Source organism: Columba livia, chromosome 3 (genome assembly GCF_036013475.1).
Source record: "Columba livia isolate bColLiv1 breed racing homer chromosome 3, bColLiv1.pat.W.v2, whole genome shotgun sequence".
Taxonomy (NCBI): domain Eukaryota; kingdom Metazoa; phylum Chordata; class Aves; order Columbiformes; family Columbidae; genus Columba; species Columba livia.
Genome location: NC_088604.1, coordinates 2,614,870 through 2,640,914, shown reverse-complemented (window position 1 = coordinate 2,640,914; position 26,045 = coordinate 2,614,870). Strand labels below are relative to the sequence as shown.

Sequence of the window (26,045 nt, the reverse complement as noted above, 5' to 3'; positions counted from 1 at the left end):
CCGGTGTGATGGATGGTGATACCACTTGCAGTGACAGTAGTAAAATTTATGACATGCACTTAGTGTTGTTTGCGTATCGCCAAGTGGAAAATGTCATTCTGTTTTTAATTGGTTATTTCTTATGCCATTCTCCCCGGCTCCTTGTGGCACCTTTTGCCATCTTCTGCTCTGTGCTTTGGACAGTTGCTTTTCTTCCTTCTCTCTTCTCTTCTTTCTCCTCTTCCTCTTCTTTCTCCTCTTTCTCTTCTTTCTTCTCTTTCTCTTCTTTCCCTTCTTTCTCTTCCCTTCCCCTTTCCCTTCCCCTTTCCCTTCCCCTTTCCCTTCCCCTTTCCCTTCCCCTTTCCCTTCCCCTTTCCCTTCCCCTTTCCCTTCCCCTTTCCCTTCCCCTTTCCCTTCCCCTTTCCCTTCCCCTTTCCCTTCCCCTTTCCCTTCCCCTTTCCCTTCCCCTTTCCCTTCCCCTTTCCCTTCCCCTTTCCCTTCCCCTTTCCCTTCCCTTCCCCTTTCCCTTCCCTTCCCCTTTCCCTTCCCCTTTCCCTTCCCCTTTCCCTTCCCCTTTCCCTTCCCCTTTCCCTTCCCCTTTCCCTTCCCCTTTCCCTTCCCCTTTCCCTTCCCCTTTCCCTTCCCCTTTCCCTTCCCCTTTCCTTCCCCTTTCCCTTCCCCTTTCCCTTCCCCTTTCCCTTCCCCTTCCCCTTTCCCTTCCCCTTTCCCTTCCCCTTTCCCTTCCCCTTTCCCTTCCCCTTTCCCTTCCCCTTTCCCTTCCCCTTTCCCTTCCCCTTTCCCTTCCCCTTCCCCTTTCCCTTCCCCTTTCCCTTCCCCTTTCCCTTCCCCTTTCCCTTCCCCTTTCCCTTCCCCTTTCCCTTCCCCTTTCCCTTCCCCTTTCCCTTCCCCTTTCCCTTCCCCTTTCCCTTCCCCTTTCCCTTCCCCTTTCCCTTCCCCTTTCCCTTCCCCTTCCCCTTCCCCTTTCCCTTCCCCTTCCCCTTTCCCTTTCCCTTTCCCTTCCCCTTCCCCTTCCCCTTCCCCTTCCCCTTCCCCTTCCCCTTCCCCTTCCCCTTCCCCTTCCACTTCCCCTTTCCCTTCCCCTTCCCCTTTCCCTTCCCCTTTCCCTTCCCCTTTCCCTTCCCCTTTCCCTTCCCCTTTCCCTTCCCCTTTCCCTTCCCCTTTCCCTTCCCCTTTCCCTTCCCCTTTCCCTTCCCCTTTCCCTTCCCCTTTCCCTTCCCCTTTCCCTTCCCCTTTCCCTTCCCCTTTCCCTTTCCCTTTCCCTTTCCCTTTCCCTTTCCCTTTCCCTTTCCCTTTCCCTTTCCCTTTCCCTTTCCCTTTCCCTTTCTCTTTCCCTTCCCCTTCCCCTTCCCCTTCCCCTTCCCCTTCCCCTTCCCCTTCCCCTCTCTCTTTTGACACTCTGCATTTAAATATTAACCCAAACAAACCCCTCTTATTCCACCTTCCATATGTGGCACATTCCAGCCCATAATAATACTTCCGACTCCCACATTTCTAATATACTTTATGAAAATTACCCATACCGTTTTGTACACAGTTAAATGACTTCATTCCTAGGTCTGGGCAGATTAAAAGGGGAACTCAGAACCATTTTCAAGTTAGTTCATCGAGATGTTTCTGCAGTTTGCTCTAAGAACTTTAAAAGCCAGTTTTCCGTACTCGTTCTCGTTAAAAACTGCTTGTATGAGGGTGATAGAGGAAACAGAACTCAGAAAGAAATCAAAACGCCAACAGTTCAGTCACCAGAACTGGACCCGTATGAGCTCGGCCACACAGGATCTGTTGAGCAGCGCTGATTAGAGCATCCAAACAATTTTTACATGAAACTCAGAAAAGCCTTCAAGATTTTCAAGAAGGTTCTTCCAAGGCCACGTTATTTACATTTGATTAAAGAACGGCCGTTCTAGCAATTAAACCCCGCACCAAACCCCACGAAACTGCTGGGTTTTAACGCCCCATCAGAAAAAGGCTTTTGTCTGCTTAGATAGCTTCTCATTAACGGCGTTTCATTATTTTTTAAGATTAATTACTACGTCTGCACCAGGAGGTGAAAGAGAAAAGCCTGAGAGCTGCCCGCTCCGTGTGTCTGTATTTCTATACCACAAAACAAACCTGAATTGCACTCCAATAGTTTATCATTTTGTTAACATAGCTTTGACTCAAAATCTCTCATTTAAGCCACGTGCTAACAAAGATTTGAGCATTCAACGAGGTTCTTTAGTATGAAGGTGAAAAGAAAACCACTTACCAAATGCACATGGGTCTGAGGAAGATGCTTCTGCCACAGCAATGTCAAAAAAAGCAGAAAATGGAATTTAATATGTATGTTTTTTTAATGTCAGCACCCGGTGATGCCCTAAAATGTAATTACATGGTGGTTCCTGCAGATCACCAGGGTCATAAGGTAAAGAACAGGAATTCTGCTCAGCGCACACCACGAAAGCCTCAGCACGTTAATGGAAAAGACAGAGCTCAAGAGCAGGTACATAATACAACGAAGCACAGGCAGATGGAACTCTGATTCTCCATCCACCTGCAGATTTTACACAAGTCTTTTAAACTTCTCCCCATCAGCACTAAGGTTGGGCCAGGCTTTAAATCTTGCGCACTGCAGTGCTAAGCTTTGTCACGAATAGGGTAGGGAAATTAAAAGCAATTCCAGCAATCCAAAAAGGCTTAAATTTTGGCTTATTTTACTTACAGACCACTGGCAATTAATTTAAAGGCATCAGATAATGGAGAAAATAGGCACTTTCTAACTTAAAAGTACATAAACATCTTCATCAGAAACCAATCTTTTAGGGACATAAACAGCTTCATCGGAAGCCGCTCTGCTAGTTACATAAAGAATCCTATTATGCCAAATTAATTCAATCTAACTAATTAGAGAGCAGGAAGTTCTTTCAATTATTTTATGTGCCGTCTGAGGAACGCACTTGAATACGAGAGCAGATTTCATTAATTGCGGTTCATTATTCTCCAGATTAGTCGCTCAACTTGCAGCAGAAGGTCAAAGACGGCGGTTTTGTTCGGCTGCCACCACCTTGGCTGGGATGGGTTTGTATTTGTGAAACTCAGGCAATAAAACAAAACCAGCATTGGGAATTATAATTCCTATATGTGCTCGCTTACTTTAAAGTTGATGCCAGGCTAACAGCAGCGTGCGATTGAAATTAAAATGTGCTAACTTCAGCATGAGGGATCAGAACTCATCTTCTGTTTACTCACAGGGATCAGAAATTGGGCAACGAGCTGCTCGGTCATGATGAACTTCAGTTATAAATGAGTGCAAAGGTTAAGTACTGTATTGGAAATGATAAAGCACTAAGATCAACAACTTACAACAAAACAAATCTGGTGCTTTTTCTGCAGAGATATACAGCCATGAACTATAATTTAACATATTAGAGATTCAATACATCTAGTATTAGATGGCCATCTAGTACAAGACTTCACCAGCATTTTTCCAGAAGAGGTTTTAATGACATAATTAAACACTCTTAAATAATGGAGCGGATATGCACTGAAAAGGGAGCTTGAGAAGCATTTTGGAAATTCTCCTTCAGTTATGTGATGAACCAGGAGAAAATAATAAACTGATGCACTTTTTGATATTTATGTGCAAAAACTTATTACTTGTCCACTCATTTGCTTTCAGCCAGAAAAGGATGATTGAGACCTTTCCATTGTCTTTGTAAAGCATTCCTTTAGTCATTCATTCCTCCAAATTTGCTCTTTATGGTAACAGAAATCCATCAGTTGCCAGTTAGGGGTCAAATTCTCTCACCTCACACATTCATTTCTGTCCCCTGTCACTGTTTATCGAAGTTTTATTCTTCCACAGAACCCAGATGCATTGTTCTGTAGTTTCTGTAGTGTAAAAGGTGTGCAAGTTGGTGTAAAAGGTGTAAAAGCTGGTGTAAAAGATGTAGAAGTTGGTGTCAAAGTTGGTGTAGGAGTTGGTGTAGAAGTTGGTGTTAAAGGTGTACAAGTTGGTGTAAAAGGTGTAAAAGCTGGTGTAAAAGGTGTAGAAGTTGGTGTCAAAGTTGGTGTAGGAGTTGGTGTAGAAGTTGGTGTTAAAGGTGTAAAAGTTGGTGTAAAAGGTGTAGAAGTTGGTGTTAAAGGTGTAAAAGCTGGTGTAAAAGCTGGTGTAAAAGCTGGTGTAAAAGTTGGTGTAAAAGCTGGTGTAAAAGCTGGTGTAAAAGGTGTAGGAGTTGGTGTAGAAGTTGGTGTAGAAGTTGGTGTAGAATTTGGTGTAAAAGTTGTAAAAGTTAGTGTAAAAGCTGGTGTAAAAGGTGTAAAAGTTGGTTGTCAAACACTGACCCCCCAGCAGCCCCATCACCCACCCAGTATATAAATATACAAATACAAATAAGCTGCAGGTCAGATCAGGAGACATGATAGTTATGATCTTAAAGCCCATCTCACAACAAAGTCTCTATTTTCTGTGCTGTAGCTAATTCTGTAGCAATTCCTTCAGTTTCTGCTCTTCTGTGCATTGCGATCACTAACAGGAGTGAAGGATCCAAATTCCTCTACTGATAGAGCTTTGAAGATTATCTATAAACCTCTCCAATCACTGAGCTGCATTTGTAATCCAATTAACTCATTCTATTACAAAATTAAAAGTAGCAAATAATTTTAAGCTTTCATTTTATTACACAGATCCAGTGATCACGGAAAAACTTGGGTTGCTCTCCAGTGCAACTGCATTGAATCTTCACCTACTCCTGTTCATATATTCGCTTTTATTATTTAAAAAGAAAGCAGAAATAGCATCCCATCCTATTAAAAACGTTTGCATTCATTATCTGATTGCTTGAGTCCCCTAAGTAATCTACAACATAAATTAAAATCTCTTAAAATAGATGTCTTTGTAGTTTAAAAACTGACTTCAAGACCAGTAATACAAGGCTGATCTTGAGCAGCCTTGGGGGACAGAGTGGGAATGGGTGGTTAAACCAGAGGCAGGAAGTCAGGCCTGATTTGTAAGCTCAGCTCAGCTCTCATCGGTTCAGTTCCGAGTCAAGACATTGTGAAGTTGTCACTGAATTGTAAAGAGCATCTATTTGCGTCTTTTGATACCTTTAAAGAAAGACACTGTGGTAATTTTAATGCTCTAAATTTCGTAGATTAGTAGGTTTATAGGATTCCAGTCTCAACACCGAGGCTGTTGTAAGCAAAACCTGGCTGAAGGGAAGAAGCCAGAGAGTCGTGGTCAATGGGGCAGAGTCCAGTTGAGGCCTGGATCTAGTGCAGTGTTCAAGGGTCAGTGCTGGGGCTGGTATTATTCAATATATTCATCAATGACTTGGATGAGGGACTAGAGTGACTGTCAGCAAGTTTGCTGGTGACACCAAGCTGGGAGGAGTGGCTGACACTGGAAGCTGTGCTGCCATCAGAGACCTGGACAGGCTGGAGAGCTGGGCGGGAAAAATTTGATGAAATAGAACAAGGGCAAGTGTAGAGTCTTGAATCTGGGCAGGAACAACCCCAGGTTCCAGTGTAAGTTGGGGAATGACCTATTAGAGAGCAGTGTAGGGGAAAGGGACCTGGGGGTCCTGGGGACACCAGGGTAACCATGAGCCAGCACTGGGCCCTTGTGGCCAGGAAGCCAATGGTACCTGGGGTGGGTTAGAAGGGGGTGGTCAGTAGGTCAGAGAGGTTCTCCTGCCCCTCTGCTCTGCCCTGGGGAGACCACACCTGGAATATTGTGTCCAGTTGTGGCCCCTCAGTTCCAGCAGGACAGGGAACTGCTGGAGAGAGTCCAGCGCAGCCACCAAGATGCTGAAGGGAGTGGAGCATCTCCCGTGGGAGGAAAGGCTGAGGGAGCTGGGGCTCTGGAGCTGGACAAGAGGACACTGAGGGGGGACTCATTCCTGGGGATCAATATGGAAAGGGGGAGTGTCAGGAGGATGGAGCCAGGCTCTTCTGGTGACAACCAGTGGTAGGACAAGGGGCAATGGGTACAAACTGGAACACAGGAGGTTCCACTGAAATCTGAGAAGCAACTTGTTTGGGGTGAGGGTGGCAGAGCCTGGCCCAGGCTGCCCAGGGAGGTTGTGGAGTCTCCTTCTGTGCAGACATTCCAACCCGCCTGGACACCTTCCTGTGTAACCTCATCTGGGTGTTCCTGCTCCATGGGGGGATTGCACTGGATGAGCTTTCCAGGTCCCTTCCAACCCCTGACATTCTGGGATTCTGTGATTATTAAATTAAAGATTCGAGATGAAAATTTGCTTATATTGCAGAGAATAAAACCACAATGAAACTAAAAATATTTTAAATCCACCTTATCTTTATTTGAGCCGGGTCTAAGTTACTTTTAAAAATATTTACTCATTGGTTGATTTATTTTTTGTCTATTTATTTATTTAATATTACACCGTACTTCTACAAGGACAAAACAACTTCCTTTAGCCCTGGGGCATTCTTATAGCAGTGAGTTTAGTTGTAGCAAACAATGGAGCAGAATATCTGGATCCAACCACAAAAAAACAGTCGCTTGGGGATTTGAAGGGTTTGTTTTGAGAAAGATGGCCTTTAAAATATTTGTCTGCATGTCAATGGGTGAGGAAAATTGTAAGTTAGCAGGTGATGCACCTCCAGAATGCCCGACGAATGGAGAAGACGACAGGGGATAAGCTGTATGGTTAACGAAGCATAGATGTAACAGACCACCACAAACTTTAACAAGTGAGATCTGGTCTAGATTTATAGAATCATAGAATTGTTTTGGTTGGGGAAGACCCTCGAGATCATCGAGTCCAACCATAACTTTGGCACTAACCCATGTCCCTGTGTGTCTTTTAAACACATCCAGGGCTGGTGATCTTCCAGATTTACACTATAGAGGTCTATTCCTTTATAAATAAACTCTCAAATAAAGGAGATATTATTTATAATGAGATTCTGTATTTAATCCATTTTCTTTAAAAGACAGTAGCTTCTTCTAGTCTGCTTGACCAAGCATTAGATCCTGCTCAGAAGCCACATCTGGAGCAGGTGGAGTCTGATGTGGATGGGAGAGAAAGAGGAGAGAAAGAGGAGAGGAGAGGAGAGGAGAGGAGAGGAGAGGAGAGGAGAGGAGAGGAGAGGAGAGGAGAGGAGAGGAGAGGAGAGGAGAGGAGAGGAGAGGAGAGGAGAGGAGAGGAGAGGAGAGGAGAGGAGAGGAGAGGAGAGGAGAGGAGAGGAGAGGAGAGGAGAGGAGAGGAGAGGAGAGGAGAGGAGATATTCAGATCTCATTTTATAATGCAGAAGATGTTCTATTTGAATGATTAATGACTTTCAAAAAGAGGGCAGGGAGCACTATTGCTGAGGGGGACCTTTTGCAAATAGGGGACGTTCTTAAAATGAATTCAACTCTTTTGGTGACGTACTGGGGGATTCCAAATCCTTACAGCGTTGCTGTGATGTCTTGTGGAAGTGTTTCATCCCGAGTGCTCAAAACTGCTTTAAATGTCCATTTAACGAAGCAAATATTGTGTCCTGCTGCAGAAGTTTCCCATTTTCTACGTATCGGGTGGTAACGTTGAATGGTTTTCAGCCAGCGACACCAAGTCAAACAGCTTTGTGCCAAAGTCATCCATCACCATTGTCAGAGGCATTTGACAAAGTGCTTAACGACATAGAAACACCAAATGTGTTTTTCTGAGCTCATTGCCATTATATATGTAATAAATGGCATGAAAAAAAGCTTGTTTAGGACTAATATTGGTGCCTCTGGGGGTGGGGTGAGATACACATTTGCTTTTCCTTTTCAGTCTCACCAACATACCAGGTTGGCCTCCAAATTGCAATGATCACCAGTGACGACGTGGCATTTGGTCACCTCAAAGTCCGTGCAAACCGACCCTCGCCTGACCGGAAAATAATGCGAAACCCTTAGAAATTCACTGCACAGAGGGAAAAAGACAATTTTTGTTCTACAAAGATGCTTTAAAGTGAATTGCTTTCATGTTCCCTCTTACTCTGTATTTTCTTGTCAGCTTCGTTGAAGGAATTGCGCCAAAAATTATCGCTGTGGAAGGGTCACGTTTTGCCACGGGGTAAATATATATGTCTAATTTAGCTGTCGCTATCTACAAATGTTTAATAACAGAACTTGGCTCTCGATTCAGAATCACTTTTTCATCCAATAAACGTCTTCCCAGATAGTCAAACACATTGTTTTCAGTATCACCCCCAAGTTACTTGATGATATTTCGTAACAAAGGTCTGGTTTAGTTCCACTGAGGGGTTTTGTGCCCATCTGGGTCTTGTCAACACCAAATTTGGGCAAGCGCCACTTCTCATAATGGCATCTTTGGTTTTTTTTGTGTTTTTCTGAATGTTCCTTGGCAAATTTATTGTAGTTTGGAGATTTCAGGAGCGGAACTCGACGAGGAGTGATTGAAGTGTGATGGTTTCCTCTCTTTCGCTGTGTGATATCAACTGGATTTTTAGATTTCATGGATTAACAGGCTGCGAGACTGAAGGGTTTCGAGAGATTAAAAACCTAACCCAACACTTTTCTCTGTTTGCTTTAAAGTGATAAAAGGAAATCAGAGGAGCCGAGAAATAATTCCAGATGCTTATTCCAATTTTGAGTGCTTAACAATGCTAAACCTCAGAGCATGTCCCAGAGATGACACGTTTACTGGGAGAAAATGGGGCGAAAAGACCAAGTTTTGTTACAGTGCCTGGAACTGGTTTTACCTCCTGATACAAGGTCTAATGAAACAAAGGAAAAGCTGTTTTCCCCACTATATCTACCAGATCACAAACGGTAGCGTAGAAGTGGCAAGGACGGAGTTTTTCCATCACGCAACCTTTCCGCGATGCCGAAATGCTTTGCTTTTAGCATTGGAGAATGGAGATGTTTAACTGGGATAATCTGAATTTAAGAGCGTTGGCTTCACTAAGGGATTAGTCCTAACACCTTGTGACTGCAGATAGGTTATTTTTGTTAAAAGGTGATATTTAATAGCTTGGCTTTGTGCTCCCAAGATGGATCAACCCATGGTTGAAAGATGGTTGAGTACAGAATAAGTGTTCTGCCAAATACTCTCCCGTAAGCTTCTATTAAGCCTAAAATTTGCGAGAAGGTTAATCCATCTCCTCTCTAGTCTTTGTTAAAGTGAAGCACTTGGCTGTTACGATAATCAAATTATCCTTGTGTGTCTGAGTTAATATTGGTGATACTTAGGCCGAGCCTGGATACTCACACAGCTCGTTGCTTTAAGCCACCGCTGATCTCGGTCTCAAGTCAGCACTGCACTTGGTTCCAGGTTAATACTTTTATCTGAGGAGATTCCCACGCGATTCCAAAGGAAACTGGACTGTGAGGTGTCTGAAGCCTCTTGGGTAGAGCTTATTTTTAGGCTTCATTGATTTGTTTGGATTTGGGTCGCCTGGAGGATGTCAAACTGCGGACACCTTGTGTACCCAAAATCAGTTTCCCCTGAGCCCCACTTCAGCGTTGTGCTTTCAATGAGCGGGTTTAATGACACGCAAACCCCTTCTCTCCCACTGTTTATTTGTTCCCTTGAACAACGGTGGGTTTTATTTAGTGCCCGGCAATCTCTGTATAGATAATAGCTGTTCTTTTCTCCCATGTTTATGTCTTTATGGGACAGGATTACTCATATTCCTCCCAAATTGTATGATATTTTGCCCTTAAAGAGCTCTTTCTCTGAAAGTATGAATCTGTACGTTATTTAATGGTCATAAGGAGCCTTTTTCTCCTCTTTCCTGTTCTTCATTCTTCCCTTTCCACGGTTCTTCACTGACCTGCTGGCCCCTTCCCCTCCTGTGTCAACAGGACTTGGTGGCCTAAGTTGGCAGCTTAGCCTAAAATTTGCAGTCAAGTTTGCTGTTACGGCCTTAGGAGGGTGATTATTTCAAATCTTTAACCTAAAGACCCGAATACAGAGCAAGCAACGGACTTCAGGCAGAACTGGTTCTTCTGGCATAAGATATTGTGATAGCAAATGGCACGTGTCGTCTTCACCGTGGTGATGCCACCCTCGAGAAGAGGATGCACAGGTCTAGGGTTTGGCTTCCTTAAAGCAGGAAATGCTAAATCTAAGCTGAATTAAGATACTGGAGATGGAGAAAGAGTTTTGGAGATGGACTGAAGTGATGGATTTCACTGGTCAGATCTGGTTCGTCCAGTTGCTCCTCCGTCCGTCTTTGACCAACGCTGTGAATTTGTACGTATAGCTGCTTGTGTGTTCAAATCCAGGGATGCCGTGGTTAGGGTTTTTACAACTTCAGTATATCAGAACGCACTAGAATAGCAATGCGCTGTCCCCTCATGTCAAAGGTTTGTTTGCGATTCCAAAATTTCCATTATAAGGTTCAATGTTTTACACCTTCGGTATATCAGAATGCAAGAAAATAACAACGCGCTGTCCCTTCATGACAAAGGTTTGCTTGCAATTCCAAAATTTCAAATATAAGGTTTAATGTTTAACCAGCTTGACAATATTTAATATTCAATCCTCCAGTTTTTATTTATGTGTTTTGTATTTAATGCTCTTTTCTTCTTTCATCCCTGCAGGCTGTCCCGCGGATTATGGTCCAGTCGGCCGGTACCGACGCCAGCGCCGCGAGGATCAAACAGGTGAGCGCGTCCCGGTCATGATGATACAGTTTTCAGTTCTACATTTCAGGCCAATTCATGATATCAGCGTGAAAAACAGGCTCTTGCTAAGCGGGAGGGAAAATAGAGCCTGTGATCTGCCCCAGTTCAGCACAACTTCAGTCTGATGAATAGCGAAGCAGCTTTGTCCCACTCCTCTTTCATTGTCTTATCTGAACGCTTTAAAGGGAAAACCCAAAGAGCAGAGCTCGCAGGTCCACATGAACACCCTTCTCCCCATAGAAAAGCTAAAAATATGTCTTTAATCCACAAGAATATTAAAAAAACACCCTTTCTGTATGACATTTCACGTAGCAATAGCAAGCTAGCCTTTGGTTCTGAAATTCCTGTGATTCAATCAATACCTTCTTCGCTTTTGTTTCCGACAGAAAAGGCACATCAGAATGAGCTGAAAATCCTGTAGTTTGGGACACTTAACCACTAGATGGGAAAACCACAACATTTTGAACAGTGAACAAAATGTACACCCGAGAGTTAAGACAGGGCATGTACAAATCTGTCCTTCATATTAACAACCTCCTCCCTCCCAAAGAGATTTAGAGACATCCTAATCTTTTAGAGTACATGTGCTGGCAAAAGATATTGATCCATCAGATTTAGTAAACTTTACAGCCAAGAAATACATCACTAAAACGGGCTGTTAATCTCATGAGGTGCAGTTAATTTCGTCCTCTGAAAGTGCGCGGTGCTGGCGGCGTCGAGGTGGGAATGGCGTTTGGAAACGGGGACAGAAATGACGGTTTAGTTGGAGAGACATGATTTATCAATCCTGCGAGTTAAGCCAAATAACTGCGGGAGACTTATAGATCATGGCTGTTTCACTTTTCATATAAATCCTGCTGTTCAAACAGCAAATGGCCGTTCCTGTAATATAAATAATTTTTCAGTAAATATTGGGGGACGTATTTCTTTTTCGTCGACACTTTTCTTATTGATGGAAGAAACGAGCTGACAATCCTACCGGTTTTGTGAAGCTGACTTCGTATCAGCTCACATCGCAGATTGCAGCCAGATGGGGGTTTAGATAAGCTCAGGCCTTAGTGATTCCCCAAGGCCTTGTGTCCTTTTAGCCCTGATGTTTTGGATAACAAAGCACCACTGTGCGTGTTGTCTTCTGTTTTAGATTATCCAAGAGCAAGCAGGGGAACGGCCACTGGAAACCGCAGCGCAGACGTCTGAGATGGACAAGAGTGAGGACAAGTCACCCAAAGTGCCTTCGCAGCAGCTCACAGGAGATGCCCAAGCGCAGGACACCCAGGAGGGGCCTCCAAGCCCCCTGAGCGAAGCCTCCAGCGGGTACTTTTCCCACAGCGTCTCCACAGCCACGCTCTCCGAGGCCCTGGCAGCGGGAAGCGACGCCGCGGCCCAGCCGGGAGGCCAAGCGCCCACGGTGAGCGACTCCTCGTCTCCCGGCGTGGCTCAAACCACTTCTTGTGACACACCGGGGCACTCAGAAAGCTTTCTTGGTACTAAACGAGAGAGTCCGCCCGCCTTCGGCCTTCAGAGCGCTCACACAACAGCTAAAGACGGCACTGAAGTGAACGGGAGCGATGCTGCGAAATCAAAGTCCTGCACATCTGTGACTGCGAGCGAGCTGGCAAATGACGCCTCTGTGGCCACCGATGCAAAAACCTCCGTTTCTACCTCCGCTCCGAAGAAGGAGTCGTTATCCAAACAATCAACGGAGCCGGCGGGACATGCTCGGATAAAAGAAACGTCGTCTGTGGCTTCAGAACTGGGGTTTCCCAAACCACAGGTTCATGCTGATCAATTGTCCCAGCCTGGCGTCGCAGCGTCTCCCTTCAAAATCCAGAAAGTGAAGACGTCGGAGCTGAAGTCCTTCACCAGCATGCTGGGGACGGATCCCCCGTGTTGGCCAAACGCAGAAGAGCAACAAGAAGCAGAAAAGAGCATGTCCAGTGCCCGTGGAATGAACCACAACGGGGCAGACACGGCAGAGGACAAACTGGAGGTGAATTCTGACTCGGAAGATGCCAACGAAGTTCCCGAGTGGCTGAAAGAGGGAGAATACGTCACCGTCGGTGCAAATAAGACGGGCACAGTTAGATACATCGGGCCCACAGACTTTCAAGAGGGAACGTGGGTTGGTGTCGAACTGGATTTACCTTCAGGTAAAATATGATGTAAAGCAGACAGCGTGTCGAAGTGTACAGCGTTCATTTCAACGCTGCCTTTCAATGAGGGAATTTCATTAACCGTTACTGGGTGCATTTTGAGAAGGGAAATGTGAAAGGTCTTGCTTTGCTGTGATCTTTTTTCCAGTCTGTGTAAACCTCTCACCACCCTCAGCACAATTTCTTTCTTATATCTAGTCTGCATCTCCCCTCCTTTATCACAGTATCACACAGTATCACAGTATGTTTGGGATTGGAAGGGACCTCAAAAGATCATCTAGTCCAATCCCCCTGCTGGAGCAGGAACGCCCAGGTGAGGTCGCACAGGAACATGTCCAGGCGGGTTTGATTGTCTCCAGAGAAGGAGACTCCACAACCTCCCTGGGCAGCCTGGGCCAGGCTCTGTCACACACAGTGAAAAGTTTCTTCTCAAATTTCAGTGGAACCTCTTGTGTTCCAGCTTGATCCCATTACCCCTTGTCCTATCACTGTTGGCCACCGAGAAGAGCCTGGCTCCGTCCTCATGGCACTCACCCTTTATATATTTATAAACATTAATAAGGTCACCCCTCAGTCTCCTCTTCTCCAAACTAAGGAGCCCCAGCTCCCTCAGCCTTTCTTCATAAGGGAGATGCTCCACTTCCTTAATCATCTTCGTTGCCCTACGCTGTACCCTCTCCAGCAGTTCCCTGTCCTTCTGGAACTGAGGGGCCACAACTGGACACAATATTCTAGATGGGGTCTCAACAAGGGCGGAGTAGAGGGGAAGGAGGACGTCTCTTGATCTACTGACCACCCCCCTTCTAATGAACCCCAGGATGCCATTGGCCTTCCTGGCCACAAGGGCACAGTGCTGGCTCATGGTCATCCTGTTGTCCACCAGGACCCCCAGCTCCCTTTCCCCTACACTGCTCTCTAATATGTAATTTCCCAACCTATACTGGAACCTGGGGTTGTTCCTGCCCAGATGCAGGACTCTACACTTGCCCTTGTTAAATTTCATCAGGTTATTTCCCGCCCAACTCTCCAGCCTGTCCAGGTCTCTGATGGCAGCACAGCTTCCAGTGTCACCACTCCTCCCAGCTTGGTGTCACCAGCCAACTTGCTGATAGTACACTCAATTCCCTCGTCCAAATCGTTAATGAATATATTGAATAATATTGGCCCATCACCCCTTGTCCTATCGCAACAGATCCCACTAAAAACATTTAGGAACATCAGGCTAGATAAATGCAAAGTCTCTTTGCATTACCTCGTCTCCCACAAGCTATTTTAAAATAAGCTGTAAAATTGCAGAACAATGTTTGTTTGTGTCTATGTAGAATCGTGGAATTGTTTAGGTTGGAAAATACCTTTAGGATCGAGTCCAACCTTTAAACTCACACTGTCAAGTCCAGCAGTAAACCACGTCCGCTCCCATGGGCCTCATTTTCTCCAAGAGCAGGCAGGACTGCGGGAAGGCGAGTGGAAAATCCCGGAGACGAGCAGAGATATCGCTGTCCTTGATAGTAAGAGGGTTTGGTTTAGCAAGGACGCATAAAGCTCTTTATTGAAATCCGTTAACCAAGCTCCAGCACTCCAGGTCTGAATCAGGACACGCAGGGAGTCGCCGCGTGTTTCCCTGCGGTTGGGGCCGTTCACCTGGATTAATACCGTGCCAAATGTCCTGAGTTCCTGTTGAATGAGCAGTTATCTTCCTGCACATGGGTGTGCTCAGAACAGCTAAACTGGACGGCGTCTCATCAGCTGGTTTCAGAAATCTCTCTGGAGTTGGCCATGCTGGAAAGCAAACGGGAGCTCTGATCCCTTTGAAAGCTGTAGAGCTGATTCTCAGTCCTGAATTCATGCCCTATTAAAAAAAAAACACAACAAAGCAACATATATATATCTATATATTTACAGATTCATTTAGATCTTGGAAGGCCACCTTCCCTTATTTTAAGCCGTTTGCACACACCCGCTGAGCATCACCTTCTCCATCCATTAAAGAGTCGAATGGCTACGAGGTTTTTGGTCTGTTGAGGACTCAACTGCCAGTGTTAGTGGGTATTTTTGTTTCCCCCCCTTCTGTCTCCACCAGGATTAAGTCCCTGGTTTGCTGGAGCAAAACTGGCTTCTCTGGATCTTCACTGGGGAAAGACGGTCACGAACTCGAGTCTTTGGAGTAGAAGTCCAAGTCCTCAGCCATGTGTGGGTACATTGGACCCAACATGGTGATGATTGTAGAGAGAGGGAAACCCCCGTAAAACAAAAAGGGTGTCCTTACGTCATTTAAAATATCTTTTCATATTCCTTTTAAAGATGGGAGCTGTCTCTGTCCCAGTACCCAGAACAATGACCATGCCAGCTTTGAATGATCTAAAGGGACAAATAGAATTATCTGAACAGCATCAACATAAATTTATTCTTTCTGTTCTGGGGAGGTTTAGGATATGGAAACAATAACTCTGCTCAACTTCAGATTCTCATCAACTCAGAAACCCAGAAGCTCTTTTAATTGTCTTTTTTCCTTCCTTCCTGATGGTTTGTTAATGCGTCTCTTGCTGAACTGATTATTTAACACTTCTGGTGAAATTAAAGAATTCCACCAAATGGCAAGCAGGGAGGGAGAATAAGATGGAACGTCCAATGTGGAGTAACCGTCTCCATGCAATGGCTTTACTGGTGTGGGGCAGCGAGCTGTACTGGTGTCACTGGAGCACAAGGCCGCTGCTTCCTCTAATCTCTTAATTTTATCAAGTTCAGATACAAAAGCGACTGTTGTTTTTTTAATCTTCTGTGGGAAGGCGACTCCACCTTTTTGGTAGCTGGAAGACTTTAAATCAATAAGCGTATCGATCTCGGGATTTGTTTGCTCTCGTCCCAGCTTTGTCCTCTCATGCCAACAGTGCTCTCCCCTCCTGGGTGTTTCCCTTCACAGCGTGTTTATAAAGAACATTTACCCTCTCAGCATCTTCTTCTTCACCTTTTAATGAAATAGAACAAGGGCAAGTGTAGAGTCTTGAATCTGGGCAGGAACAACCCCAGGTTCCAGTGTAAGTTGGGGAATGACCTATTAGAGAGCAGTGTAGGGGAAAGGGACCTGGGGGTCCTGGGGACAGCAGGGTGACCATGAGCCAGCACTGGGCCCTTGTGGCCAGGAAGGCCAATGGTACCTGGGGTGGGTTAGAAGGGGGTGGTCAGTAGGTCAGAGAGGTTCTCCTGCCCCTCTGCTCTGTCCTGGGGAGACCACACCTGGAATATTGTGTCCAGTTGTGGCCCCTCAGTTCCAGCAGGACAGGGAACTGCTGGAGAGAGTCCAGCGCAGCCACCAAGATGCTGAAGGGAGTGGAGCATCTCCCGTGGGAGGAAAGGCTGAGGGAGCTGGGGCTCTGGAGCTGGACAAGAGGAGACTGAGGGGGGACTCATTCCTGGGGATCAATATGGAAAGGGGGAGTGTCAGGAGGATGGAGCCAGGCTCTTCTGGTGACAACCAGTGATAGGACAAGGGGCAATGGGTACAAACTGGAACACAAGAGGTTCCACTTAAATCTGAGAAGCAACTTGTTGGGGGTGAGGGTGTCAGAGCCTGGCCCAGGCTGCCCAGGGAGGTTGTGGAGTCTCCTTCTCTGCAGACATTCCAACCCGCCTGGACACCTTCCTGTGTAACCTCATCTGGGTGTTCCTGCTCCATGGGGGGATTGCACTGGGTGAGCTTTCCAGGGCCCTTCCAACCCCTGACATTCTGGGATTCTGTGATTGTTGTCCCTCTGTTAGCACAGCATACGCACAGAATAAAACCATTTTCTTTATCATTTCTCTTCTTGTTTAAGGTAAGAATGACGGCTCGATTGGAGGGAAGCAATATTTCCGATGCAACCCGGGCTATGGGTTGCTGGTGAAACCCGGCAGAGTGCGAAGGGCCACGGGAGCGGCGAGACGGCGAAGCACCGGGCTGCGGCTACAAGGAGCGACCGCCGAGAACAGAAGGAGCAGCGGCTTGTCCGGCTCGGGCTCCAGCCTGGCGTCCCTCACCGCCATGGCCAAACCCGATGGAGCATCCACACCACGACCGGAGAAAAGCCAGAAAAACGCCGAGAACCGGAAATCTTGGGCAAATTGAGACGGGGGGGCAGCTCCTCCACCTTCAGGGTGATAAACCAACCACGCGAACTTGAATTTGTGGCAAACGCTAATGAAGGTTATTTTCTTGTTTTCCTCTGCTTTGGGTGGTTGACACATTAATTCTTGGCCTTGTCATGGTGCTGGGGCTACGTCCTTCGGTTCCCATCACAGATGGTGACGCTTCAGGTGGCGATGTGAGCTCTGCTCTCTCCCACCTTTCAGACAACGAAGAGACACGTAAATGGTTCAAACTACAGCGTTGTTTTCCACTACACTTTACACACTACGCTCCTCTTGCTGCGACTGCAATTTCTACAAAAAAGAAGCCTCAAAATAACTTATTTTCTAATTTTAAGTCCGTATGGTGAAAGGGCAGGTTTATAATGATTCCAGGCAGGCAGAGAAGCAAACATAAAACTTTATTTGGAAATAAACAACCCCCAAAACCCATTTTATTTTAAAAAAGCTACAGCTCTTTGGTTGTGTGACCTGGGCCGTTGATTGTCCTGTGGAAATCAGCAGAATCCTTCTCGCTGATTTACAGGGTATTGGAGAAATTGGTGGTTTTGACCCCTTCTTTTTGGGAAAGAGGGGAGTTGAGCGAATTCACTGTCTAATCCATTGAACCATAACGGGATCTCCTCTCTCACTTGCCCCAAAGCGCCGGGACCTTCTCGTAGGTTCCGATTTTCGCGGTGGCATCGGCACTCGGTGCCGCAATGTTCCCCCGGCCTGTGTGTTTTTAGGCATTACACAAGCAGGGGGTCACTGGCCTCGCAACGGGACTAACCCGCTCTATTTATTTTTATTTATTGTTTTAAAACACGAAAGGTTTGCGCTTTACAATCACCCACCGTGAGCTCCGCCGCCCCGAGAGGAGGATCTTCCATCCCAAACCTCGGCCCCACCACTAATCCCGCTCTTAAAAGCGTGAGGTTTTATTAAACTTGGTTTTATTTTTGGTAACCCCTACTGTTTTTTTTAACCGTGGCGCAAATTACTGTGTGCCCATATATATAAATGTGCGCATATCAACCTACACTCATTTTCTAACAAATCAAGACCACAGACTTTTGTATTCTGAGCTATGTCTTGTTTAGTCACCACGTTGGACAGCTTGAGCAATAGCCGTTTGATCTACATGGGGAATATTTCAGATGCTAAATTAATGATTAAACTTTAATATGCACCTAATCGCTGCCCATGGGTATCCAAGTGCCTTAGCCATCTGGTTCAGGGGTCCAAGAGAAAGATATATTGTCATCAGAGGAGATAGAGATGCTTAGCGAAGGAGATAATTATGCTGATTTACTGTAATTAATATCATTTACGCAGAAGGAATAAAATTAAAATAGAAACTAATCTGTAGCAGCATTAAGTGGGTTGGGTTACAATGCGGCATGCGTAGGGATTTGGGTGTCCTTGCAGCTTTTTGTGACTAGTTTCAGTGTTTCCTAAATTTTACCTAAAGGAATCTTAATATAAAATGTACAGACCAGCTTTTAAAAGACATTTTTAGTGTACAGTTTTCCCTCCTTGTCCTTTGCACGAAGCTCCTGTCCATTCAAGCCAAGGCGATGGGAGGAATTTAGCAGCAAAGAATCCAGACGCTAAAATCCTGGTTTTTAAAGTCGTGACTGTTTTTATATCTGTGACTAGAAAAACAACGCTTTGATTTGGGAAACGATGAGTCTCGCTGATGAATTCCCGTCGCTAATTAACATGATGCCTCTTAAACTTGCCTTGTGAATCTTCTCAACCCCATCTTTACCATGTTCCAAATTGCACTTTGTTCTGCGGAAAGTTCGTTAATGTGAAACAGCCCCCTGCCCGAGCTGTGGGTTATTATTTTAGTCTCAGCATTTCATGGACTGGATTTAGGGATATCTTTAGGATTTCCTGCTGTTTGCGTGGAGAGACGAAGGGAAGAACCTGCGGATCCTTTGGAAGCCTCTTTTCTGTGTTCTCCAGGACCGATGAGACGGGAGCGAAGGCGCCGGAGCGAAGGGGTCAAGCAGATGCCGTTGGGTTAATAGTTCACTAGTAGCACCACCCACTAGCAATTCCTCCAGCCGTATTCTTACATCTCACTGCACAGGGATGAATTTCAGTGTTTGCCCACCGGGGACGTGCGGTCGGAGGCTCCAATGTCTGATATGGTTGGGTTTCTTCTACAAAAACCACGTGTTGAGTGGGGTTGGAACAGAACATTCTTGCCGTCCCCTGCAGGTGAGTTATCCTGGGAGCAAAGGTGTTAAATCTGGCCGGTGTGGTTTGAATTACCAGCAGGTGATGAGGATAATGGAGCAGCTCTGTCACCAGAGCGCCCGCCTGGGTTTACTGGGGGATTTTACTCGGAGCTCTCTTGGGTTTTACCGTCTCGTTTGACTTTGGAAACTCAACCTCTCCTCAAATTCCACCCGAAAAATGAAGCTGCCCTATAAATGCGTCACCCCGATTGGACACAAGCTCCAGAAAGCCAAACAAATGGAATTTGAGGATGTTCTTCTCGGACTCCATCCCGCTCGGCCCAGCGCTCCTGGGCCCCCAAGGCTTCTTCTAATGATATTTTCCAAGATTTTGGTGCGGTGAGAGCGCATCCCTCTAAAAGCCATCGTTACTTTGCACCAGCTAACCAGAAAACAGTTTAAAACTGTAGAGTAGCTTACATAGATATCTTTTTAATTATTATTATTGATAACTAACATTAGAAGAACTCTACACTCAGCATAAAGGAGGAGGTGCTCTTAACTGGAACTGCCCAGCAGCTGAGGCTGGTCTGTTAATAGCTATGCATATTTTCCAAGGTTTTCATGCACTTTATACAAGAGAAGAAGGATATTTAATGCAGGAACTGTAATTTGGGAGGCGAGCTTTGCTTTCTGTGTTCTGCGCTGGGGACGGGGGTAGAAAACGGTGTTGGTGAGTTGGAAATGTTGGGGACGTGACGTTGGGGACGTGTTCGTGTCTCCACAGGTCCTGAGCTTGGGGTTTTTGCTCTGCTCAGCCACGACGATGACGCTTTTCGGAGGGACTTTTTTGGGTTTTCTTAACCCAAGCCACGACTTTTTCCTGCGTTACGTTCAGCTCTCAAGGTGTTTCCATCTCTTCGTCCAAAATATTAATGTTTTCGGTTCAAGGGACGTTTCTCTTCGATGGAGTTTAGTTGAGGAAAAGCTTAGTTGTGGTAATAATGCCCAAGTCCTTAAGAAGTGAGTTTGTGCAGTGGTTGGGATGGGATCCAACATCCAACACCTCTTGCTTTCCTCAGTGGCTGAGATGGAATCCAACTCCTCTTTGCTTGCTTAGTGATTGAGTTGGAATCCAACATCCAACACCTCTTGGTTTGCTCAGTGGTTGAGTTAGAATCCCGCATCCAACACCTCTTTGCTCAGTGGTTGAGATGGGATCCAACATCCAAAACCTTTTGGTTTGCTCAGTGTTTGAGATGGGATCCAACATCCAACACCTCTTTGCTCAGTGGCTGAGATGGGATCCAACTACTCTTTGCTTGCTCAGTGGTTGAGTTGGAATCCAACATCCAACACCTCTTGGTTTGCTCAGTGGTTGAGATGGGATCCAGCACCTCTTGGTTTGCTGAATGGTTGAGTTGGAATCCAACATCCAACACCTCTCTGTTTGTTCAATGGTTGAGATGGGATCCAACATCCAACACCTCTTTGCTCAGTGGCTGAGATGGGATCCAACTACTCTTTGCTTGCTCAGTGGTTGGGATGGGATCCAACATCCAACACCTCTTGGTTTGCTCAGTGTTTGAGATGGAATCCAACATCCAACACATCCTATGGACCAAGAAACCCCCTCGTTCCCACCTGTCGGTCATGAAAACCCACACAAGATGAGTTGGGGCGTTGTGAGGATCCGTTTGTGCTGGTGAGGAGTTTTCCATGCTGATGCTTGTGTTGTTGTGCCGGTTCTTTGCACAAGCTCCGTTTTCACAGTGCCTTAGGTCAGCAGCCGCGGGGCCGGATTTGGCACCGTCCGCCTGGATTTGGGCAAGAAACATCATCAGCGAAGGTGCAGGTTGGTCACATACCAAACCCTCTTGAGCTGGGGGTCACAATAAGTGTCTTGTTGCTCCATCCTCTTTCCCCATCTTTGGGTTCTGCTCTCTCCACCCTCTGAGCAATAACGGGCAGGGGGGGAAAACCCTTCCCCAATTCAAACATCCTCGTCCTCAGCTCCGTTCCTCCCCTTTTCCCTTTTCTCGCCGTGTCCTGAGCCTTTTCCAGCTCGTCTTCCTGTTGAGTTCTGTAAATGTGGTGGGTCTGTATATAACGAGCGGCTCTTTGCCCCGTGGCGTTACGTGTCCGTCGGTGTACTTTAAATGAGCTAAAAATCCAAAGATGACTTCGTAATGACCTGTAAAGTTTTTAATTATGACTGTAATATTGTATTATACATCCAGCGCGGCCTGCTGTACTTAAATAAATATCATCTTTAGAGCTGGGAAGTCTGCGCTTCGTTAATCGGGTGCATTTAGGTGAAGAAGTGGAGCAGCATCGTAGGTGCTGAGATCTGGTTCAAACGCGACTTTTGCCTTTGTGACCTGCCATTTAGGGACCTTCCCGTTGATGAGCAGGAGCTCAGGGCTTTACCTTCAGGTGTGGGGATCCTCAGGGGGTGCTGAGCCAGGGAAAAGCTTGATTTAATGCTCAGCTTGATTTAATGCTGGAATTCCCTGTCATTCCACCAAATAAAAGCAGGTGGGATGGGATGGGGTGGGGTGGGATGGGATGGGATGGGATGGGATGGGATGGGATGGGATGGGATGGGATGGGATGGGGTGGCATGGGGTGGCATGGGGTGGGGTGGGGTGGTGCAATTTTGCAGGGAAACTGCTTAAAAAATCCATGACCCGGTTAGTGGGGAGGGAGCTGGACTGTGGTTTGCTCCTTGTGGAAAAGTGGATGAGAATGAAGTGAGTGCTGACACTGATTTAATGTGTTTCCAGCCCGGCGTTACCTGATTCCCCCAGAACCGGGGGTGCGCAGCGGGGTGCAGCAGCGAGCTCAGCGCGGGTTTGCATCCCCAGGGGAGCGGGACAGCGACCGCCGCCTGGGCTGGTTATGAAATGGCAACAAGAGTCGAAATATAAGGCTGAAGAAATGATTTATTTTCTAACCAGGTGTCCAGATTAAGAGCTGTGAGAACCTGGGCTTGTCCAACCACTGTCTGACAACTCAGCAATGAGCAGCTGCTGTTTCTTGGAGCCGTCGCTGCCGCGGGAGATCCCAACAGTGCTAGGGTCACCCCACTGCGGGTAAAGCTGCAGGTTCATTCACTTGATGATCAGGATAACGTGTCCCACAGCCTGAAAACCTGGTCCTGGTGCTGCGGGACCTTCTGCAGGGACCAGAGGCATGGGGCACAGGGAGGAAAAGCTGGGGCTGGTTTTGAAAGACAAAAGCAAATAACAAAAGGTGGCCCCATCCAGGTTGTCCCACCGCAACCTGGGGTCCCCAGACACTGATGCTGCTGGAGGTGCCCGGGGTTGGGTTGTGTCACAGGTTGGGGGTCCTGGGACAGCAGGGCCCTTGTGGCCAGGAAGGCCAATGGTACCTGGGGTGGGTTAGAAGGGGGTGGTCAGTAGGTCAGAGAGGTTCTCCTGCCCCTCTGCTCTGCCCTGGGGAGACCACACCTGGAATATTGTGTCCAGTTGTGGCCCCTCAGTTCCAGCAGGACAGGGAACTGCTGGAGAGAGTCCAGCGCAGCCACCAAGATGCTGAAGGGAGTGGAGCATCTCCCGTGGGAGGAAAGGCTGAGGGAGCTGGGGCTCTGGAGCTGGACAAGAGGAGACTGAGGGGGGACTCATTCCTGGGGATCAAGATGGAAAGGGGCAGTGTCAGGAGGATGGAGCCAGGCTCTTCTGGTGACAACCAGTGACAGGACAAGGGACAATGGGTGCAAACTGGAACACAGGAGGTTCCACTTAAATTTGAGAAGCAACTTGTTTGGGGTGAGGGTGTCAGAGCCTGGCCCAGGCTGCCCAGGGAGGTTGTGGAGTCTCCTTCTGTGCAGACATTCCAACCCGCCTGGACACCTTCCTGTGTAACCTCATCTGGGTGTTCCTGCTCCATGGGGGGATTGCACTGGATGAGCTTTCCAGGGCCCTTCAACCCCTGACATTCTGGGATGCTGTGACTCTGTTGGGGGTTTGGGCAGAGCAGCGAGAGGCCGGGCAGGCGCCTCTTATAGATTATCGATGGCTCTAATTAACATAATGGCAGCAAATCAGCAAACTAAAAAAAAAAAATGTGATAAAGTTTTTTTTGAAATCCATATTACAAATTTTTCAGGTTGCAGCATCGTTCGGTGCGTTGCATGCCCAGGAAATCCCTGTCGCTCGGTGCCGCTGCCCCATGTCCCCCCCTGCCCCCCTGGCTGCGTCACCGGGGTTGAAGCGCTTGGGTCGCACTGTGGGTTGTCCCTTGGTGCTCCAAGAACTCGCTGGTGGCCGAGGAGCGGCCATGGTGGCACCATGGGACCTGCTGCAAGCACAGAATCAATCGTAGGATCACAGAATGTCCTGCGTTGGACCCACCAGGAATCTGGAGTCCAACTCTTGTCCCTGCACAGGACACCCCACAGGTCACACCGTGTGTCCCAGACCCGGCACAAAACTGTCCCCTGGTGTCCCCACGTGCTGCAGGGCTGGGGTTCCCACGGAGTTTCCTGCCTTGCTGAGGGTTTGGGGGCGTTTCTGGGGGTGCAGGGACGGGCTGGGGGTGCAGTGGGGACTCTGTGCACCCACCCACCAAAGGCCAAAATGGCTTTGGGGTGGTGGGAGACCCAACACACCCACCCATGCAGCAACATGGCCTTGAAACTCACTCCCTCCCTCCCTCCCGAAGTCCTACTTGCTTTCTCTTTCTCTCTTCTCTTTCTCTTCTCTTTCTCTTTCTCTTTCTCTTTCTCTTCTTTTCTCTTTCTCTTTCTCTTTCTCTTTCTCTCTTTCTCTTTCTTCTCTTTCTTCTCTTTCCCTTCTTTCCCTCTTTCTTTCTTCCTTTCCTTTCCTTTCCTTTCTCTCTTTCCTTTCCTTTCCTTTCCTTTCCCTTTCCTTCCTTCTTTCCTTTCCTTTCCTTCTTCCTTTCTCTTTTCTCTTTCTTTCCTTTCCTTTCTTCTTCCCTTCTTCCTTTCTTTCCTTTTCCTTTTTTTTCCTTCCTTTTTTTCCTTTCCCTTTTTTTTTTTTTCCTTTCCTTTCTTTCCTTTCCTTTTTTCCTTTTCCTTTTTTCCTTTTTCCTTTTTTTCTTTCCTTCCTTTCTCCTTTCCTTTCCTTTTTCCTTTCCTATTCCTTTCCTTCCTTTCCTTTTTCCTTCCTTTTCCTTTCCTTTTTCCTTTCCTTTTTTCCTTTCCTTTTTCCTTTCCTTTTTCCTTTCCTTTTTCCTTTCTTTTTCCATTCCTTTTCTTTCCTTTTTCCTTTCCTTTTCCCTTCCTTTCCCTTTCCTTTCCTTTCCTTTCTTTCCTTTCCTTTCCTTTCCTTTCCTTTCCTTTCCTTTCCTTTCCTTTCCTTTCCTTTCCATTCCTTTCCTTTCCTTTCCTTTCCTTTCCTTTCCTTTCCTTTCCTTTCCTTCCTTTCCTTTCCTTTCCTTTCCTTTCCTTTCCTTTCCTCCCCCCTTCCCCCTTTCCCCTTTCCCTTTCCCAGCCCTTTTCTCCACACCACCCTTTCCCATCACACACCAACAGGCTTTGCCGTGGATTTCTATTGGGTGGTTTCATTTCTGGCTTTGTGACAGTTGTCATTTTTTCCTTTTTCCTTTTTTTAAGCACCAAACACTGTGTTGATTCCCCAATTCCCACCAAAGCCATTCAGCAGAGGACATTTTTATCCGCGCTGTCTCACAATCAGCGCATGAAAATACAGAAAATACACACCGCTTTTATTTTCTTTTCTCCTTTAATGTTTTACCTTCTGAAAAAAGGAAAGAAACGCAACTCTTAGGCTGGAACCGGCGCCTTTTGAAGCCGCTTCACTTTGTTCAATCCTCGCTCTTCCCGAAGGCGGTTGCAACACCTTCTGTTCTTCACCCAAAGCTGGAAAGGCACCGATCAAAACGAGCATGAAAAATAAAACCCACAAGAAATAACACCTTATTTTGTTGTTTTTCTTCCTGTTTGCTTTTAAATTAACACCGTGGTCATTGTCCCGAAGGCCTTGGCCACAACGAGCGGTGGGGATGGGGACATTGCAAAGGGGGTTTTATCGCTATCCAACGGATGATGTGCCTGAGATGTGCTCATTGCTAAAGGAGAATTCTGCTCATTTTTGGCTGCTGTTCTACGTGGAGTGGTTGGGTTGGTTAATTTTTGTTGTTCTGGGTTGGTTTTTTTTTTTTAAAAGATCACACGATCACAGAATCCCAGAATGTCAGGGGTTGGAAGGGCCCTGGAAAGCTCATCCAGTGCAATCCCCCCATGGAGCAGGAACACCCAGATGAGGTTACACAGGAAGGTGTCCAGGCGGGTTGGAATGTCTGCACAGAAGGAGACTCCACAACCTCCCTGGGCAGCCTGGGCCAGGCTCTGCCACCCTCACCCCCAACAAGTTGCTTCTCATATTTAAGTGGAACCTCCTGTGTTCCAGTTTGCACCCATTGCCCCTTGTCCTGTCACTGGTTGTCACCAGAAGAGCCTGGCTCCATCCTCCTGACCACTCCCCCTTTCCATATTGATCCCCAGGAATGAGTCCCCCCTCAGTCTCCTCTTGTCCAGCTCCAGAGCCCCAGCTCCCTCAGCCTTTCCTCCCACGGGAGATGCTCCACTCCCTTCAGCATCTTGGTGGCTGCGCTGGACTCTCTCCAGCAGTTCCCTGTCCTGCTGGAACTGAGGGGCCACAACTGGACACAAGATTCCAGGTGTGGTCTCCCCAGGGCAGAGCAGAGGGGCAGGAGAACCTCTCTGACCTATTGACCACCCCCTTCTAACCCACCCCAGGTCCCACTGGCCTTCCTGGCCACAAGGGCCCAGTGCTGGCTCATGGTCACCCTGCTGTCCCCGGGACCCCCAGGTCCCTTTCCCCTACACTGCTCTCTAATAGGTCATTCCCCAACTTACACTGGAACCTGGGGTTGTTCCTGCCCAGATTCAAGACTCTACACTTGCCCTTGTTCTAGTTCATTAAATTTCTCCCCCCCCAGCTCTCC

At 47.0% G+C, this 26,045-nt stretch overlaps 1 protein-coding gene across 3 annotated transcripts in view; it reads left to right on the top strand.

Annotated features, from left to right (window-relative positions):
- KIF13B (kinesin family member 13B) overlaps nucleotides 1–21,355 on the top strand; it is a 128,166-nt gene extending 106,811 nt beyond the window's left edge. For all 3 annotated transcript variants that reach the window (XM_065055607.1, XM_065055606.1, XM_065055608.1), the window contains 3 exons: nucleotides 10,541–10,603; nucleotides 11,766–12,774; nucleotides 16,590–21,355. In XM_065055607.1, the coding sequence (XP_064911679.1) occupies nucleotides 10,541–10,603; nucleotides 11,766–12,774; nucleotides 16,590–16,879 (1,362 nt within the window). In that variant the 3' untranslated portion in view covers nucleotides 16,880–21,355. The remainder of the gene's footprint in view (nucleotides 1–10,540; nucleotides 10,604–11,765; nucleotides 12,775–16,589) is intronic.
- Nucleotides 21,356–26,045: the final 4,690 nt, after the last annotated feature.